This window comes from Python bivittatus, unplaced genomic scaffold (assembly GCF_059951505.1).
Source record: "Python bivittatus isolate LINGU-HERP-01145 unplaced genomic scaffold, Pbiv_v1 ctg000020_np1212, whole genome shotgun sequence".
Lineage (NCBI taxonomy): Eukaryota > Metazoa > Chordata > Lepidosauria > Squamata > Pythonidae > Python > Python bivittatus.
In genome coordinates, this window is record NW_028277030.1 from 120109139 (window position 1) to 120129559 (window position 20421).

Consider the following 20421-nt stretch of genomic DNA (forward strand, 5'->3'; position numbering starts at 1 on the left):
GACGGGCTGAAATGACTGGGGCGAGGCGGTTCCTCAGATAACCTGGTCCCATGCCATGAAGGGCTTTAAAGGTGATGACCAACAATTTGAATTATACATGTTAGCTGGATGTCTAATTAAGTATAGGCCATTTTCCTGTCTAGTAGGAACTCAGCAGACAATGGACAGAGTGATAACTAGTCCATGACATGAAAAGTTTAAGCTATGAATGTCTGCAGATCGAACCACTGTGCAATACTAAGGAAAAGTTTGGGGATCTTCTCTTGACAGTTTGACAGCTTTTTTACGGTCATTATTTTCCCACTCAGAATGACAATTTTTTGAAATAGCCACTGGACTTGTGTCTTTAATAATGGTCTGATCTGCAGTAATTCCCAAGTGGAAATGTTTTGTATCTTTTGTATCAACAGATCAGGCTGTTTGAATCTAGTACATGGCTCATTTGTTTCTTTTCCGATTATAATATGCTTTTCTATCAATGATCAACATGTCAGCTAATATCCTGTAAGTATACTGTAAAACATTCACAATCAGAGATGGCATATTCTTATTGGATGACCCAGGAGAAACAAGTGTAGGAAGAGAGCCACATTAGTCCACGGTGGCAAAAAATCGGGAATCTGGTAGCACCTTTTCTGACTAAGACATTTTATTAAAAGGCACAAGCTTTTGTGAGCTGCAACTCACTTCATCAGAGGCACACAGAACTCGCAAGAGCACTCATGGAAGCCAACAAGTCATCCCTTCAAGCTTCCACTACTAATAGATGATTTGGTTGCAGGTATGATGAGAATGAATTCTGTAAGATATTCTGCTTAGGTAGCCTCTAGGAAAGACCATTTTCTTCCTCAGAGATGGGGAGGACACAGCTCAGTTTCTTTGATTAACCAAATGGGAAGACTTAGCCAGTGAAATGGAAATAATGGGAATATTGAGAGAAAAATGACCATGTAATGTTGGAGTTCATGATTTTAGGGGAAACTAAAGCTCAGTATGTCGAGAGAGAGAGAGAGAGAGAGAATCTTGGATTCAATAAAGTAGGGTTTAATAAACTAAGAGCAGTTATAAATAAAATTCCATGGCAAGAAAAAACTAACAGGAAAAGGAAATCAAGGTATGCAAAGCATAATTGCAAACAGTTTCAACAAGGGAAGAAAAGAGGAAAGCAGTAAAAGAAGCCAATACAGTGGTACCTTGGTTCACAAACTTAATTCGTTCCGCGACTCTGGTTGCGAACCGAATTGGTCGTGAACCGAATCAAATTTTCCCATAAGGTTCAATGTAAATACGGTTAATCCGTTCTGACCCCTCCGAATTTGGTCACCAACCGATTTTTGATCGCGTCCCGAATCAAATTTCCCCATAAGGTTCAATGTAATTATGGTTAATCCGTTCTGAACCATTTTTTTTTTTTTAAACCGCAAAAATATGACACAAAGTACAGTACAAAGAGAGAGAAAGCTAACCTTGCTCGACGCGACTTCTGGCATGGAGGACAGAAGAAGTACATTGAACTAATTTCTTGGGGGGGGGCAGGGGAGGGAATCTAGTCAATTTCTTAGTAAGCTATAGGAATGCTTGTACACATAATATGATTCTGCAAAGCATTTGATAAACTACTGCATGACATTCTGATTAACAAGCTAGTGAAGTGTGGAGTGGATGGCATGTGTATAGCTGGCTCTAAAATATATTCAAAAAATGTTCATCATCTGGATCAAACAGGAAGGAGATATCAAGTGGGGTACCACAAAGATCAACTCTGAAGTGAACCTTCAACAGTTTTATTAATGGCTCGGATGAGAAGATGGAAGAAATGAATATCAAATTTGCTGACCAGAAAAAGCTACTGCTGATACTACAGAAAGTTTGATGCTTGATAGCTATTCATTCTACGGCTGAAAGTCAAAATGCAAAAGCACTAACTATGTGGGCATTTGGGTCACCATTCACATAATATTTTTTCCTTCAATTCTATGCACCCACATTTTGGGCAACAATGGCTCAACCATCAATGGACATTTGGGCTTATAAGATGCTAAGACAGACTGAAGGCTTCTCTGGACCTCCACGTTTCCATGCTTTCAGGAGTATTGGAGAATGGAGCTGAGAAGATTAACATCAATCTGTTAGCAGCCACTTACTGTACAACCAAGGGACAAGATTCTCACAGTCTTCTTTAACTAGCTTTACTGAAAGGGGGAAAGGATTAGATTACAGAAATCTTGACAACTGGATACATTTACTGTAGTAACTAATTTATTTCTAAGTAAGCCCCAGTGAAATAGATCTTGATTTCCCAAAAGCAATTTCACACCCATGGATTCCTTAAGGGTGCTGACATCATAGGCAACAGGCAATAAGTAAAGAGCTGATTCCCTATTTGGGTTTGGGGGAGGTTTGCCAGATGGTCTCCAGTCAGTGGTGCAGCTGATGCTTGAGTTTAGAATGGAAATCCAAGACCCCATACTCAAGAGAGCACCAAATGAGAAGTGGGTGGGGCAGTAGCATTCAGGCCTATCATCTATAATTAGCTTTACATGGCCACACTGGGACTCATCTGGGATCAATCAACTTGCATATCCTTAATAACAGACATTTTACTTTACTTTAAAATACATTTTATTTTATTTACTTTTAAAATGCTGTGTTTTCCAGAAACAGTGCATTATTACCTAAGTACCATTGGATAACTAAAGGAATCCTCTCCCTTCTATACAACAATTAAGTCAGAGGACTAAACCTATCTAGCTGTAGCTCCATGATCAACAGTGTGAAGAGAGGTGGTAAAACCAAATGCAGAACTTCTCTCTCTAGAGCAAGAGGAGCAACTTGTGGCATTTCAGATACTCCTGCCTACAACTCCCAGCATCCCTCATCTTTCTGAGAGAATTTGAAATCCTAAGAGTAAAACCCTTTGATGAGGGAATATTTCTGGGTCCTGGGCACAAATGAGCAATAAATGCTGCTCAGTAGAGTGATGAACTTGTCAAGGCCTGCAGTTGTCAAAGGAATGTCACATCACCTGGTAGGAACATAAAGAAGGCAGGGAGCAAAGAAAGAAAAGTCCTTCTTGCTGTTATTTGAGCCATAGTAACTTTTCCACTTCAGGCTTCTTGGAGCATGCCAACAGTGACTTCTTGTGGCTAAATGAACTCATCACAAGTCAGCTCAAGTGGTGGTTTTTGTAAGAATAAAAATATTCTCATTTAGGAATGTGCATATAAAAGAGAGAGTATGCACGATCCAGCATTTTTAGCTGGCTGCTGGAGTTGTTTGTATTTCTGGCACAGAATTTGAGAGCTGAGAAGATTTAAAGCATCGGGTCCAGTGGAGATGAGGCAGAACTGTTAGCACAACACATCTGTATTATTTACTTGATTTTTTTTTTTTAGTTGTACTCTGCCTTTCTGTCCCCAGGGCATTCAAGGTAGCTAACATTCTAAAATAAAATATAAAGAATAAAATTCAAATACAAACTTCATAATGATCTGGCTTTATTTGAATTTTACTTGTTTATCTTTAAAAGCCTAGCTGAGGAAAATGTTCAAAGTGCCCAACTCCCTCCAACCCTCATTTTTATAGTACCGCTGTTGAGTCTGGATATAGATTCTGAGAATCCTTGCAAAAACTATAATTAGAAGAATGCACATACTTTGGGCTTCACTATTTAGATCACCTTCCACTCTGTGGAGAAAAAAATACGAAGTACTGTTCGTTTGTTTCAGCTTTGTCTTATCTGTTTGGGTGGCATGCTCACCCTGAACTACATTTAAAAAAAAAAATCAATGTTTTATTCTTTCCTTTGTTCTGCTTTGAGGCAATAGCCGTAACCTAATAAGAAGTTCCAAGGCTTCATCCATCATCTGTGCAAAAATACACAAATGAGTTTTGGTGGTCTACCCAATTACGATGCAGATTTTAGGGGCTGGGTCCAGAAACAGTCTTCAGAACAGAAAGATTGCTCTGAAGTTGCCTATTAATGAGGAAGGCGCTGGTGTGAAGGAAAGGCAGCTGCTCTACTTGGGTGGGGAAGAGTCTTAGGCCCGTTCTCCTGTACCTTCCTGGTCTGTGGATGTGGCCATTCCACTTATATCAGCCTCAAAAGATAGTTCCATCTGTTGGTGGTGAAGAAACCAGCATTTTGAGAAACAGACAAGGCTCTTTAGAATAACCTAGTTTTTCTATACAGAGGCAGTAAAGATGTTGCCAGTCTGCATGCAACTTTAGGTGATTTCAGTTCTCTGCCAAGGAGATAGCATTCCACACTCAGCTAACCCAGCTCCTAGGAGCTACCCAGCATCCTGATTCCTAGATAGGGAAGAGAGACTTGAATTGGTGGGACTTTTGATTGGCTTTAAACTACTGAACCCTTCCAGAAAAATGGAACCTGGCTCCATGTGTGGCTCACATAAAAAAAGGGACATGGGTTTGGTTGCAGAGTTACAGCTGTTATCTTGACTTTTTTCCTCCTCTTGACCCCCCCATATGCCTCTGAATTTCAGTAACCTAAAAGAATCATACAGTGTAACACTCCAGCGTCTACTTTTTGGATAGTATGGTGTGTGTAGTATATGTCTTGCAGTTAAAATTGACCTGCTATGAATATATTATCTATCCAGAGTCTTGGTAGTGAGTCAGCTTACCACAGAGGTAAATACTAGCCTGTCAGACAGACAGCCAAAAAGGACAGATCTGTAAGCAAGACTGCTTATGTCCCCTAGTATCTGCCTGGCCACTTCAATTGGTGCACTCCAGGTTCCTTTGATCAAGCAGTGCCGTCTATTGGGACCCAGAAGCACGTCTTCTCTTTAGCAGCGCCTGCCCTCTGGAATGAGGTTCCCCGAGATTCAAACAGCCCCCAGCCTACTGGTATTTTGAAGGGCCCTGAAGATGTGGCTCATTGCCCAGGCCTTTGGTGAGGGAAGGCGAGACCCCTTGCTTCATTCCATCCAGTCTGTCACTCTTACCATCTCCCCCCCCCCCCATTTTTGGGTTTTGTTGTAATTTCTTTGAACGTTATGAGCTACCCAGAGTTGTTGGGAGCCGGGTGGCATACCAGCTTAATAAATTATTATTACTATTGTTATTATAGAAGAAGGGAGCAGCAGCTTGATTCAAGCTGTTCTTCTTCTACACCAGATCCCACTGTAGGAGTAGAAATAATCAAATAAGGATCAGTATAATGACTTTCAAATGGATTGAACTATACTTAAATACTTAAACTGAACTTAAATAAGTTTTGCCCTAACTTATTTAAAGAGCAGCAGGAGTTAGCAAAAGTTGATTAGCAAAAACAAGCAATGAGACATGAAACCTTGCAGACACCCTCTATGCTGTATGCATTAATTTACCCTTCAAGGTCATTCAAGTCAGGAAACATATCCCCTAAATTTGAGTGGAAGCCTATTTTATTGAGATATAGTAACAGAATCTTGCAAGCCTGATTGTTTCCCTTTCTCTCCCTTTTATAACCCAGGAAATTAGGGCAGTGCCAGTTTGAGTTTCTTTTTTATGTTTTCCTTGTTTCCCAGGCTTAAAGTATGCTTTTGTTTTCAAAGTGTTGCTGTGTAGTTTCTCCGAGGTCATCTCTGTAGCTCTCTACACATTCAGAAATCCTGGAGCAGGTCACAGCAAAGCATTCCTGGTGCCAGAACACTTTATGGTAAACAAATGGATGGGTTTGTTGGGACATTTGACATCCCTGGAGGCAAATGCTTCATGTCCCGTGTGCCTGGTTCTTTTGCTCTGAAAGTTGGGTTGCTCCAACTTTCCATATGATGGTTGCAAATATAAACACCTGCTTGGCCCTTACAGTCAGAGCACTTCCACATAAGGATTCTGCACCAGTTTGAAAGCAGCTCCAGACCCCCAGTGACATCCACTTAGCCTTGCAGTTTGATGTCTTTGTTTTGTTCTTTTATTGTTGTTTTTTTGTTAGGACACCAAGGCTTTGTTTCCCCTTTGGCAGAAATCTTGTTTCACCCCTCCTCTTGGCTCCTGAGTTTTGGGTCCTGTAAGGGAAATGCCACTTTGATGTCTTGCGGGTCCCCCTCCATGGCCCAAGCAGAACTAGTAAGTTAAAAACTGCCAATATTTTATCATCAGGTTTCCCTCCTTCTCCCACCACCAAACTACTGTATATATTTCTGTTCACTTCCTTTCGTGTGGAGAGAGGGTGAGTTGGCTTTTTTGTTATGCAGCAGGACGTGCAGAAGCATAAAACATCCCAATGATTTCTCAACATTTCAAGTCAGTAGGAGCAAACCCCATCAAGGGATCACCTACAAACTGCTTTGGGGAATTTGGGAATGAACCAAGTAAGCATAAGAGCACACGCGCTATGGAAAAGCAGATTATAGATCAGGGTGCATCTGTTTCTTGAAGAGAGAGAAATGTTTGTGAATGTTTAAAGGATCAATCTGTATTTCAGACAAGTTTACTCTGGATCCTGAAAGATTCAGGTAATCATATATCACAAATATATTTATTAAATGTACTGATGATTATTGTAAGAGAAAATATTGAAGTTTAAAATTTATTTTATTTAGAATTGGTCTTCCAATCAGTTGTATTCTTTTTGATAGATGTTCTTTCCTTTAACTGCAAGCCTCCCAGAATTGCTGAGGAGTCAGGGGGCCTTGAAACTGAATTAAATGTATAAATAAATACTTAAAGCAAACTGGAATTCTCTGTACTAAGAACTAAAAACTTTTGTAAATACTTTAATATGCTTTTTGTTACTTGTATAATAAAAGACATGAAGAAAAACAATTCAACTTCTACTTTAAAAATGTTGATGTTAATATATATTTTTTTATGTTTGTTCCTGTACTATAAATTGCAGACATACTACAGGCATTGGCAGTAGTAGCTATAGTGATATAAGCGCTACTTATTACGTTGAAACTGCAAATTAAGATCTCACCCTTGTTCACAGACTACGTGGTTCGACCATAGGATACACCATTTGTCTGTTCTGTTTTCATTTTTGCTGGAATGGCAATTTGTCACAATCTTACAGTTTAGGAACAACCATTTGGGGTGCATTCTGACAAGCATCTTCTTCCTAAAGAGGGCTCTTCATGGGTGACATTAACCAAATCTGAATTTCAGGCTGGGGGCAGGGATTAGATTAAAGCTGGAGAGATCAGAGTTCAAATTCCCATTCTGCTGTGAAATGTGGTGGTTGATTTCACACATGCTACATTAGGCTAAAATGAAGTTGGGTATTTTGTGGTTGTGTGTTCTAGGAACTCAGCCATTGTTGTAGTGTGTTGTATAAAACAGGCCATCACATTAGGTTACAATAGTGTGTTATATGAACAGAGTAATTTTATTTTGTCAACTTGGATTTAGGGTTTAGCACATTATGTCAACCCAACCACTGGGTAATTTTGCACAAGTAACAATATTTTATCCTGAACTTTCCCTCTGAATTACCAGGAAGATCAAATAATGAAAAGGCTCACATTCACTGCCTTTTGTTTATTGTAAAAATGCTTAAATAAAAGTGCGAATAAAAATGTATTTGACAGATCAGTTGAGAAGCGGAGCCCTGCTCCCACCACGTCTGTGATATGCTAAGAGTGCCCCATGCCGAAACTGAGTGGAATCCTGCCAGTGAGAAAACCCCCAGGAAAACAGAGGGGTGGGCATACCAGTGGTTTCTTTTCCATGTGCTCCTGATTCTTTCTTCTTTTCCGTTTGCTTCTTTGATGCAGACAACACTTTCATTGACTTTTATGACAGCTTTCAAAAATATCAGATAATATTTTTCATGGGCAAATAAATGATTATTTCTGTCTTATCATCAGTGCTTGTATATCCTCACTTAGAAAATGTAGTTTTGGGATATTACAAGAAATGTTTGCTTTGTTTCCTTGTTGAATACTGTTTAAAATGTTATGTTTTGCCTTCTTGCAGTTTAGAAAATTGTACCCATAACGTGGGCTGGATGGACATGATAGGCTCATCCATCAGAGTCAGCTGCCAGGGAAAAAAAGCATACCGGGGAAAATAAACATGTTATTTCAAGATCCTGCTGAAATGGCAGACTTGAGAAAATAAACTTCATTTTCCACCTTATGTAGCAGAGTTATTTACTCAGTGGTAGAGTCATCATTTCTACATTGGCAAAAAAAGACAAAAGGAGGCATAACATCTGTATATTTTAGCTGTAAATCTTAATTCATTATGAGAGATGTAAACTTGGAAATACTGTCTATAAATTTATATAGCAACATAATATGGCCCACCAGAGCAAGGAAAGTATTGTAACTGATAATCCAGTGCAGCCTGGCATCCAACTCTTGATGATGGGCAACTCTAAGCCACCATTATTTACCTTCTTATAGTTCTTTATATTTAAACTGAGTTCCCTTTGGACAACCCTTCAAAGAGAGCAAATGTGTGCAGTGTGCAAGTTTTTTCCTGCATTTTTTCCTATCGGCTTACTCAAGGTGATAAAAGAGTACTTGCTTTTTAACAATTCTTTCAAAACAGAAGTCATCTGGAGGCATAATGTGATATTGCTGCACTATTTACTTTTTACTCTTACTCTTTCAGAGAGATGGATTAAATTGCCCTGTTTTCCATTGGTAATTATCTATCCAGCAGTCTGCAAGCTCTCTGGCTTCTCAATGGAAGGCCTCAGAAAAAAGTAATAATAAATCCTTCCTTTTTGGGGAGATAGAAAAAGGTGGATAACCGGGGAGTAGAAATACATTTAAAACAAAAACAAAAACCAATACTAGCAGTTGAGCCTGTTCTCTCACTCTGTGCTACTTTCAAGAATAGAGAACTCAAAAGAAATTCTCAAGCTCCCTGAAAATGAGATGGAAACCAGAAGCCTTTCTTTGCAAAGTAGGTTTCAGCACAGCATTTCTTCCAATAGAGGAATGTCCTCTGAAAGCATGACTGTCCTTGAAGGTGATGTGGTCACTGTAGGCAGCACATACTGATAGGTGGCAAAGCTGAACCGGGCTCCTCTCTGCCACCGCTGCACTCAGTGCTCCCTTAAAAACCCAGCAGGCTCCCTTGTGCGGCCTCGGCAGCAGCTGGAGGAACACTTCTCCTACCTTCCCTTCCTGGTCTGAATTCCCCATTGGGTGGCCTCAGAGCAAGGTGACTCTGCTCATACAGAATATTTAAGCTTACACTTGTTGTCCCAGGAATCTATAACAATTCCCCAAAACAGAACACCAATTTTATTTCCTTTTACATTCCTTTACTCAAGATAGATATATACTTTTTTTTAAACAAAAACAGAAATTACTTTTTCAGTGCTTTGTTTTAGAGATTTCTTTCGATTGCATTTATTAAAAATTATTTTATGCTGTCAATCAACAGTGCCTTGCCTACAAACTTTTCCTCTTAACTCCAGTCAGACACTCATTTTGCTCCCCATCCCATCCCATCCCATCCCATCCCATCCCATCCCATCCCATCCCATCCCATCCCATCCCATCCCTACCTTCTAAGGGAAAAAAATGGGGGGAGAGCATTCATTTACTAGAGGTGGCTGAGACTGAGGGCATCTGGAAAATATTCTTGGCATGAACCCTCTCTGCCCCGGGCTAACACCCAATTCAGCAGCCCATCAAACAAATGGTAAAAGACACACTGGTGAAAAGGCTGGCGAGCTTTTTAATGGCATGACCAAGAATTCCCTTTGATTAACAAATCTACTAATGACCATCGTTCTTCATACAAACAAAAAAGTGATTTCCTTTTTTATTTTATTTTTAAGTCATGATTTAGAGTTAGGAAAATGCCATGTGAATCTGTACACAGCTTCTGTGTGACGCATGCCAAACCTCTGTGGCACTGAGAACATTGCCATGCATTTAAACCAGATTTTTAAGGTTCTTTTCTTTTTACTTCCTTGTTTGCAATTGTACATTCTAGTTGTAATATGTAAAACATTCTAGAGCTGCTTTCAGAAAAATGTAAAAGAAGAAGAAAAAAAATACATTGAGCTGGTTTATCATGGAGCCTGACAATGTTTTGAGCGTACAATACCAGTCAACTGAAATCCTGTCTACCAATCAAATTCATTTGTCCTGTGCCGCGGGAGACAGTGTTAACAGAGAACCGCTCCTTGGTGGGACATTTATGATCGTAAAAGCAAGCCCTGCCCTCCATTAGCAATGCAAAGTTATCAGCAGTCTGATATTAAATTCAGTCCAAAGAAATACCCATACTGTTTACATTGCACAACACATTGCCTTTCACAGGAGACATATAGAGCATCCTGTTTTGTTTTTCATCTTTCAAAATAGGTGGCTCGTGCTATCTCTCACATCTCGACCGAACACGTATGATTTAATGTCTTGCAGTTACTCTACACTTCAGACTAGCCTGAGAAACAAAGTAGCAAAAGATTATATATGTTCCCAAGTGACCCAAAGATTAAGAACAGCCTATGAGAACACTCAGCCCACAAAATCTCCCCAAAAGCACCCCTGAAATCTCTTCCCCAGTCTACAGGTATTCTGCCATCTAGATTAGCAAATTCTTCCTACTCAGAACTGTTCAGAAACACAAGCCAAGGAATTACAACATCTTGCTTCTAAAAAGTTAGTTTCTCAGGGTGCATAGTAACATTACAAAGGTAAGATTAAACATGGGAATGAAGTTGCTTAACCTCCTGGGGCCGTAGCCTTTGTCTCATATTTACAACTCCAATTGTATATTATACAGGAATACATATTCTGTTAAATGCTCCAATCCAAACTGCAAATTATAGTGAAGCTCCACCAAGAAATCATTTTGTTTCCACAACCCCTGCATAATGTCTAATTTAACTTAGTGTGGTTTACCACATTACTACATTCCACATCTTCTCACCCACCAGAGTTTGGCTTTGTCAATGATGGAAAGAGAAAGGGGCATTGTGACATGGGCTAAATTCTGGGAAAAGGGGTGGGGGGCAAAATGGCTATTTTCAATGACACCAACTCTCTATTTCCCTTTGAAACCAAATTTAAAATGCTGTAAGATAGATGTAAGGAATCTGACACTAGGACATCATTGACAGATGGCTGTCTACTCTCTACCCGCTAGTTTCCTCCAGCAAAGGAACAGTCCCAACCACCCAGGTGCAGTCCCAGGTCCCGCTCTCAAATTACTCTGAGCGTTAAGAAGTTCCTCCAACTAAACTGTATCCTTAGCCTAGTGAATCTAGACCAGGGGTAGGGATCCTATAGCTCGCGAGCCAGATGTGGCTCTTTTGATGCCTGCATCTGGCTCACTGCCGAATCTTTAATAAAAAAAATAACGGGGTAAGGCTTAGAACACGTCTTCTATCTGCCGAGTGCAGGCCACGCCCTCCTCCGCATCGCATCCGGCATCCTTGAGACTCACCCTACCTTGCCCCGCAGCATCCGTGGCCGAACGGGCCTGGAGCCGCATCGTCCTCCACAGGCAGCCGCAAATCGAGGCCCCGGCTTCGGCCTAGCTCCCATCAGCGACCCACGCGAATGCGATCCGGGTGCACCGCTTTGCATCCTGCTTCCGCTACCCCTGCTCTGTTGGGTGAGTCCTCATCTTGGGCTGGCCCCCCGTTTGTGGCCCCAACAAGGTACGAGACATATTTCAGGCACGGTGCCACTTTCCACCAGTGGCCGAAAATCGAGCCCCTGGCTTGGTCCTAACCTCCTTGACGGCCTGTAAGGGTCCATCCCACCAGCTACACATTTACTTGTATTTAGTTTTAAACATATTGTATGGGTCTCACGGAATTACATTTTAAAATATGTGGCGTTCATGGCTCTCTCAGACAAAAAGGTTCCCAACCCCTGATCTAGACTGATCATCTGTGGCAGCAGAGAACAAGCCTTTGTCCTCTCCCAAATCTGTCACCACTGCTCTGTTCCTTGAGAAATCTGTTTGCCACAGTTCTATCTGCATTGCTCTTCTCTCCAGCCAGCCAGTATAATCTTTAACATCTCTTTCTTCTTTTAAAAGACCTTTATATTGCAGCTTCTTCCACTCTTAGGAGGGGGGTGGGTGGGAAATCTGTTCAGAATCAATTGTTGGTTCTGTCCTCCCTCCTCAACCTTCCCAATGATAATTGCTGAAATTGTAGGAGGAAAACAAGTATGTATTGGACTGCACCTCATAATGTTGAGTGTTCTGTAATAAAATAAGGTTATACGAGTGCCATTTAAAAGATTATCCATTGCAAAACTACTTGGATGAAACCACTACAAGGGTCTTGTCTATACAGAGGGTTAATGAAAGCTTCATCGCCCAGTGATTGCTATTCAAGACACTCGTCACCCCCCATCCACATAAAAAAGAACTGTATTATGGTTGAGTGTTCTCTCCGTTTCACTTGATCAGTGCTGTTGCTTATGTAACTAAAACATCATTACCCATACACAACACGGAGCAGAACTGCAAAAGAAAATACTATAATGAGGAAAGGAAAACAACAATGAAGAGTGAGCAGGCTGGCTAATTACTGAAACAAATAATGGGAAATGGGGGAAATGAAATGGGTGCCTGGAATTCTGAACAGAAACACCTCATGCTGTATTTTTTTAAAAAGTAAGATAAAGAATTTATCTGGGTGTTTTGCATAAGTTGTAATGTAAATTAATCTTCATGGAGATCTCAGCAAGGGCTATGCTGTTTATATTAAAATTTAATTCTCACAGGGTCTTCCTAGGGCATGATGTTGGTTCTTAATTGGTTGCTGAGATAAAGCTTTCCTTTGTGATGAAATGGAAGGGAAGTTAAGAATGATTTCATAATCAGATGACTAGAGCACTAGAGCAAGCTATATACTGAAGATGCTAGATTTAGCCAAGTACAATTAGCTGGATAATGTCCCCCAACCTAGTCTAGCCCCATTGTTCATGCCGATTCATACAACTGACAAAGATCTGACTGGGGTGCAGTAAGCTGTGAGGTCTCTGAAGGTGCTGAAGCCCAAAAGACAATTTCACTCTCCTCCCACAACCACCTTGTTTTCAAAGCCCCTTTAATTTTCTGCATCTCACAACACATATTTCCTGACTTCACCTCTCCAAATTCTACTTCTCTTCCCCATTCCCCAAAATCATCCCAGCTGATTCTGCAGAATACACTCCCCATTTTTAATTAGCAACAGCAGGAGAGGAAGTGGGCATGTGTAGCAAGAGAAAGAATTTCTTTTCCTGCTACTCTCACTGAATAATTAGAAAGAAGGGGGGGGGGAAACAGAAAGAAATGGGTTTGAGAGCTGGGGATCATTTGAGGAACTGAGGATGGCACAAAGGTTTTTAAAAATCTGCCAATCATTTTATTGATCTTATAACTATTCCTCTACGTATGTTTGATCTAATATATCTGTTCGTTTTAAAAAAAAACATGCACTTGTAATATAAGCTACCTGGCAAAGGCTTGGTCCCAAACACCAGGCTAGAAATATATTAAATCATGTAACAAATAAGGTTGCACTATAAACTTGTGTAGATACTATTAAGAGGGATCATACCATCCCTAGTTAATATGCCAATTTAATTTACTATAAATGTAATAAAAAAGTATAGCATCAGTCAACAGGTCCAAAATACAAGTACTCAGGAGCAATAATCATAGCTTACCCTCTGTAATTGATACCACTGCACTAGCTCTGAAAAATGAATGGGGTGAGTGCGCAATGCACTGTGATGTTAAGGAAATAAGATTAATTGGAGCTGCCTCACATGTTCAGATTCTGGGCAAAAGAATATTACTGTGGGAGAGTCAGCAATTATAAGCAAAATGTTATAAAAAGAAAAGGAAACATGTGACAAAGAACTATGAGTTCTTGAGGACATAAAAAAAAATAGTAGTCTTCAGGATTCAAAGAACACAATGAAGTAGATCCTACAATCTGTAGTCCTAGGAAGAAATAAAAGTGTTTTTTGGCTCTACAATGCTGCGTGTTTATAGCACCACAGATAATATGCTCAACTAGCAATCCATGAAATTCCATTTTTGGCATAGAGTTGTGATATTTCATGGGTGAGTTATCTGGATCTCTAAAACAAAGCACTCATTCCACCAGGAGATTCATGGCTGTCTCAATCACTACCAAGGACTAAAGGTGCGTATAGCTCCACCTTGCTGCTATATCAGCAATATTATTTGTCCCTATGCTGCCTTTTCAGCTCACTATCCTACAGTTACTCATCCTGTATGATAATTACATCTACAGGGTATCGACTGTATCTACATGATATTGATTTTGTCCTTTGTTTGTTTGTATGTATGTATGTATGTGTCAAGAGGTATAACATGTTTGTGCCCAACACTAATACTATTTAGAGGGCAGATTAAAACTTTCCTGTTCTTCCAGCATTGCTATACATCTACACTGATATATGAAATAAAAGTATTTCAGAAATAGAGTTGTCTACTAGTAGAACAGACCTGCTTATCACATATCACCCAATTAAAATAATATAGGCCTCCTAAACCAAACTGAGAGCAGAATTTAATTTTCTTTTGGTAGCATTACACACACATATCAAGGAGGATATGCAAGACAAATCTGCTCATGAACTCAAGAATCACTGATCCCTGTTGTGAGAAGGAGAGATAGAGGCTCATCCAATCTTAATATGTAAGAGGGAGAAGCTATGTTCCCACTTCCTGCACATACCTGAAATATAACAGCATTGTGCCTGTCTTACTCAAGTATTCCAAAATGTTGGTAATTTCTTTCTATCCCTTGAGACAAAGCAGAGACACCAAGCAAAGGAGAATGATTGGGTGAGGGAAAATCCTTACATTCTACACCTAACCGTCTCTATAAAAATGTCAGCAATTGCATACTTCTTTTTGATGCCAGAGAAATCAGATACAATGCAAACTGGACGAGACAAGCCTTGACCTGTAAGAGAAAATCTGGCTAACCCCAGTTCCAAATTTCACAGGACTGCTAAGGGTCTCTAAAGTGTTTTCCGAAACAAAACAAACAAAAAGTTACTAATGGCACATAAAATTATGATTAATCTCTCCCATTTATGAGATCCAAAATAACTGCTGTTTAAGGGATGTTTTCAGTCCAGTGCTTTGGCCACAGAAAGTCTGAGATGTGCAACTCAGGCAAAAATATTTCATACAGAGAGACATACACACAGATACCACAGCATTATGCTTGACTGCAGGCTTTCACAGCTTCATGATTAAAACTGTCTGATGGAATAACAGGAATGCAATAGCTGCCCTACCCCATCATGTACCTATGACCTGCCTCAAAACAGCGCATTGTAGGAAAATGTCTGTCAGTTACCTGTGTTGGAAAGACTGGCAAGAGATTAGCAATATTTCGTTTCTTAAGGAGAAAATAACCACAGTCATCTCCTTTACAAAATGGAAGATGGCTCCCATCTCTGGTGGTATATATGCCCTGAGCAATGTTGACCCATGGGCATCTATTGACAGAATAACTACTAATTCTGGACTAAACCAGCAAGATTGTAGATGGCATTGCCCAGAGTTGCTGGGAGTCTGGCAGAATATAAAATTATTATTATTATGGTTGGTTGCACAGTCAGCCAAATGTTTAGACTGGATTTGGCATTTTTATCTACCTGGCATGTCCTTCCCAAGGACGATGTTATTGTCGTCGTCGTCATCATCATCATCATCATCATCATCATCATCATCATCATCATCCCATTGTATGGAGGATGGCAGGGCTGAATGGTGTTTGTATACCAGTAGAGTCAGTGCTTCCCTGCCTCCCTACATCATGTGAGGTCTAGGACTCAGTATGTCAAAACGGTCTATGCCCAAGAACTTATAGCCTCTGGTTCAAGCAAAATGTCATGTGGAGCTCTTTCTTTCCTTTTCCACATTTGGGGTACAAAAGGTCGGGGGGAAGAGGAGGAGGAGAAGGAAGAGATGGGCACAGAAAGAGAGTGTTTATTTGATTTTTAAGCTAAAAAGGTTTCTTTCTGAAGTGCTTTTCTTATTGGAATCAGGACTATATACAGGGTCCTTCTATACCCTACATCGAATTTCCCAAATGGCCCCCCCAAAAAATAGCTGGGGTGGGGGGAACACTCTGAGAAGCTGACCAGAAGGTGAAAGAAGCAGCCTTTTCTTTCCAAGCTTTGTGCTCATATTTGTACCCTGATATTTACAAAGCATATTGATTTTGAGATAAGAATTAGCTGAGACAGAGTGGGAACAGTATATGCTTATTCAGTTTTCTTGAATAATACCCATGTTTCTGAATTTATGGGGAAAGGTCCATGGTTTATTGAATAAACCACAGCTGACTGGGTTCAGGTATCAGTTGGCTGGTTTCATATGTTGTGCTAAACTATAAATTATCGTTTACTGACCACAGTGGCTGGGCTCACAGAACTAACACAAACAAGCAAATCATATTATGACTTAACACAGTATGTGAATGAAGTCAACATGTGAGCAGTGGTTTTTTTCTGAACTAATCAAGCAATGTTGTAGATAGCACCACTAGGCTTCCCACTGTATATCTTTTACCGCCAAGTGCAAAGGAGAGCTGGGATGGGTGACGGCTATCTACCAATGGAATTGGCACATCCCTATCTCACATGTGAGGTCTAGGATTGAATATGTTCTATGCCTAATAAAATGTCTTTGGAGAGCCATATGGCCAAGTTCAATAATAGGGCCCAGTCCTCTACTCAGATATAAATCCCAACCATTTATATGAGGAATACAGAAAATCAAAGCAGATTGATGAGATCAGATATTCCAAAATATTAATCCCAAATAGCTGTCAGAATAACAAATTCTATCAACACAAGCCTTATAATCTGTCTGCTCCTACCTCTCAAGGGGGAGTTACTAATGGCTGCAGAAATATTTATAATTGTCCCCACAAATCCCAGATTAAATCTGCTAATACAGGTCATGCCAATGGTTCCCAACTGGCAGAGTTTGGCTAGCAAAGATTCTAAGCCACACTGAGTTATTACCAAGGAAAAGAACCAAGTTAGGGGTTCTCTTTATGGCTCACTAGATGCTCTACATCTTCCTGCTTTTTCAGATATATCTAGGCATCTTGCAAATAAGATAATTTGTCCATCTAGCACAACTGTTCATCCAGATTCACAGCAGCCCTGCAGGGTCCCAGACAGGGGTCTTTACCCTTTCCTATCTCTTCAATTCATTCAAGTAGAAAAGCTGTCAATTGTAACCTTTCTAATGCAAGTCATGTGCTCTGCCACTGATCTCTATCCCTTTCCACTAGGATGTTTATGTCTAGTGGAGGGTGAGAAATAGGTTTATGATGGGGTGCGGGGAGGTGGGAAAGTTGTTGATGAAGGGAATGGGGAGGATAAAATGGCTTGTTTGTGTAAATATTTAAACAAACAAAAAATCAGAACACTCTTTAAAGAGGTATGAAAAATTCTATCACTCCAGCAGTGGCCTTGGGGGCTTGGAACAGCCTGGAAGTATGACTGGGAGGCTCTTGCATACTATGGATTCCTAGAGTTGCAGAACAGAAAATTCTGAGAGTTATGGGAGGAAAGGAAAAAAGATAAATATATATATATTAAAAAGGGAGGAAATACTGTAAAATTAGAGCATTTCTTCTCAAAATTGCACTGTAATTGTGTCTCAACTAAAATCACACTGTAGCTCCAACTGTAAATAATCATCATCATCATCATCATCATCATCACCATCATCATCAGGGTTGTTTCTATGGTCATTTCTTTGTTGTTTCATCAACATGATCTTACCAAAGCAGAGTTGTATCTTATATTGCTCTTAGCCCTGTCCTGGAATTCCACTCTAAATCTTGATAATCCTCTCATGGAACCACACGTCCCATGTTTCCTCAGGTGTACGCCATGACAATCATGCTACTATTTCAATAGCGTATTCTGATAACTGGTAACTGGCAGTTATCCTCTGTTGAAAAGATGGGCATGAGATTAATAGTACATTATCTCTCTCTCTCTCTCTTTTTAAAGGCCATTTCCTAATACAATATAAAAAATAGCCAACATCTCTTTGATGTGTGAATATTCATGGGCAATCTTGGGCCTTGAGCACCTACTGATAAAATAGCTATCAGTAGGTGCTCAAGACCTACTGATATTTGCCTTTAACAACTGAGTCCTGAATTCCCACCAGGAAAAGTGGAAATGTTGAGTACCAAGAATCTCTTTATCTTTTACTAAGAAGTTGCAGGGGTCATTTTATTAAGTTTACACAGCAACCAAAATTGGTCTAAAGAAATGAATGAGGGAACCAGGCTCCATTCACACTTCATATAGCTCTGCTTGATAGTTGTGGAGGGAAAGGAAAACTGGAATAAGGACCTCTAAAACTAACACAACAATAAATTAGCCTGCTCTGCTCAAGTCCTTCATTTCTTACTTTCTATCATGCTGTAATTTATAGATTCACATAGATGGTGGGGAGAATATTATTCAGTACAATTTCAAGAGGCAAGCATTCTTCTTCTTCTTTTTTTGCAAGTCTCCATATTTAAATCTAGACTCTTAGATATAAGCTCTTAGTTATAATGTGTTTCCTGATCATGATGGCAAGTTCATACAGCTCACATTTTTCAGGCCAGACACAGAAGGGAGATACCATGAAATTCCACCTTCCCAAATTAGCCAGCTTCAAAAGCTTTATCAAGATATTCAAGCGCCAGGTTGAAAACCAGTTAATCTGAGAGGTGCCAAACACTGTAGATAAAGACTGGTGGCTGGATTTCTAACATAAGCAGGTACTACCATTGCAAGGCATTTAGAAATGGAAAGCCTGTTAAAACATAAAAATAATAATAAAAAAAACCTGCATGTCCAACATATCCCAGAAGGAGAGGCAGCCAATGTTTTAGAGTGCCTTATATTTGGATCTTGAAGAAACCCCATACACTGGAGCCACGATGGTTCCCTAGGTCATTATTTAGGCTTTAAAAGCTCTTTTCTTTGCACTTTCTTTTATTTTTACCAATAAAGAGACCATGCAGAGGTCCCTGAGAAGCTTTCACTGCCGCCTTTACACAAAACACTACTTCCTGTGGATATTAGCTTACAGGCACACTGCTGAAGGGGAAAACTGATGTCTCTCTACTTCAGAGCCCCCTGGAGCAGGTTCTCCAAGAAACCTAACACTTCTCTTCAGCAACCTTCTCAGGACTGCTGCCATGGGATGCTATGCATCCAAAAAAAGCTGCAAAAGATGCAGCTCCTCTCCTCTTGGCTATATTATTGACTCTTAATATAACTATAAGCAGGACAGCCATTGAGGGGTCTGATTGTAACTTTGTTTCTATCAATACACCATCAGCATCGCCAGAGCCCCATTAAAGAAGGCCCAGAGAGAGTGGGTGCCAAACAGGGACATCAATATGTCTAGACCATCTAGAAGTTCACACCAAGATGTCTCTTCCTGCAGCCCTTTAATTTCTCCACTGACTGGGGCTGATGTATGCTCTAAAAAGCCATCTCTCCTAGCAATCTCTCAGGATTCTGTGGTATTGCTAACTGAGAAATTAAAAGAAAGCATGGAGGAAAGAATATCAGGCACTAGGCAGGCTGCCTGAGTTGTTGCTTGGTGACTGGCAAAAGGAAGCATGAGCTGGCCAGGAGGCTCTCAGCCAGGTAGAGAGCTGGACTGAGACAGCATGGGCATGTGGGCAAGTGAAGCACTGAAGTACAGCTAGCTGCTATATGCATATATTTCCGACATATAAGGCTGTGCTGCGGCATTTTGAGTGTATATTAAACGCAGAGGTTTTTCCAGCCTGGCAAGATGGTAGGTCGGTAGGTCTAATGGACTGGCAGCAGCAGATCATTATCTAGCAGTAGACTTGCCTTCTTGGGATATCTGCCTTCCTTTGGTTCCTGGAGTATGGGTTTTCCCTTTTAGTCCTTTTCTGAACACACCTGGTGACACAGGAGTATCTCCCAATAGGCCTATAGCCTGAGCCCTGGGTGGAGCTTTAGGAGAAGACTGAGCCCACAGAGGAAATGTGGTCCCAGGCCTATGTGGTCGAGATGGCGATGGACTTTCCTTTCTGGACAGGGACTGATTTTTGGGGGAAGCACTAAGGTTTCGTGGAGGGAGAACAGGACTTCTAGCTGGAGGATGGGTGGTTTTCCTTGGGCTGCTCTTCAAGGAAGGTGTAGCAGTTGTGGTTGCTTTCATCCGGGGATCACCAGATATATTCCCACATGGTCTTTGCCCCTGAATCCTGCAAGAAGGAAACAAACAGGAAGAGCAATGCTTTTTTGTGACAAAGTCACAACTGCTGGCTTATTCTAAAACTCTACACAAGACCATATGACAGAAACTGATAGTCTGTAACAGTTAAAACTAAACATATGGTGGCCAAATACCACAGCAATGCCACAACAAGCAAGGTGAAATGTTAAGACACACCCAGTCACAAGACTTTATAACTAAGCCTTGGTTAAGCCA

General features: G+C 40.4%; 1 protein-coding gene across 1 annotated transcript in view; it reads right to left on the reverse strand.

Annotated features, from left to right (window-relative positions):
- Nucleotides 1-9488: 9488 nt before the first annotated feature.
- Nucleotides 9489-20421, reverse strand: part of TTBK1 (tau tubulin kinase 1) — a 129951-nt gene continuing 119018 nt past the window's right edge. Inside the window, exon 16 of the mRNA XM_088147982.1 lies at nt 9489-20194. Within this exon, the coding sequence (XP_088004108.1) occupies nt 19795-20194 (400 nt within the window). The 3' untranslated portion in view covers nt 9489-19794. The remainder of the gene's footprint in view (nt 20195-20421) is intronic.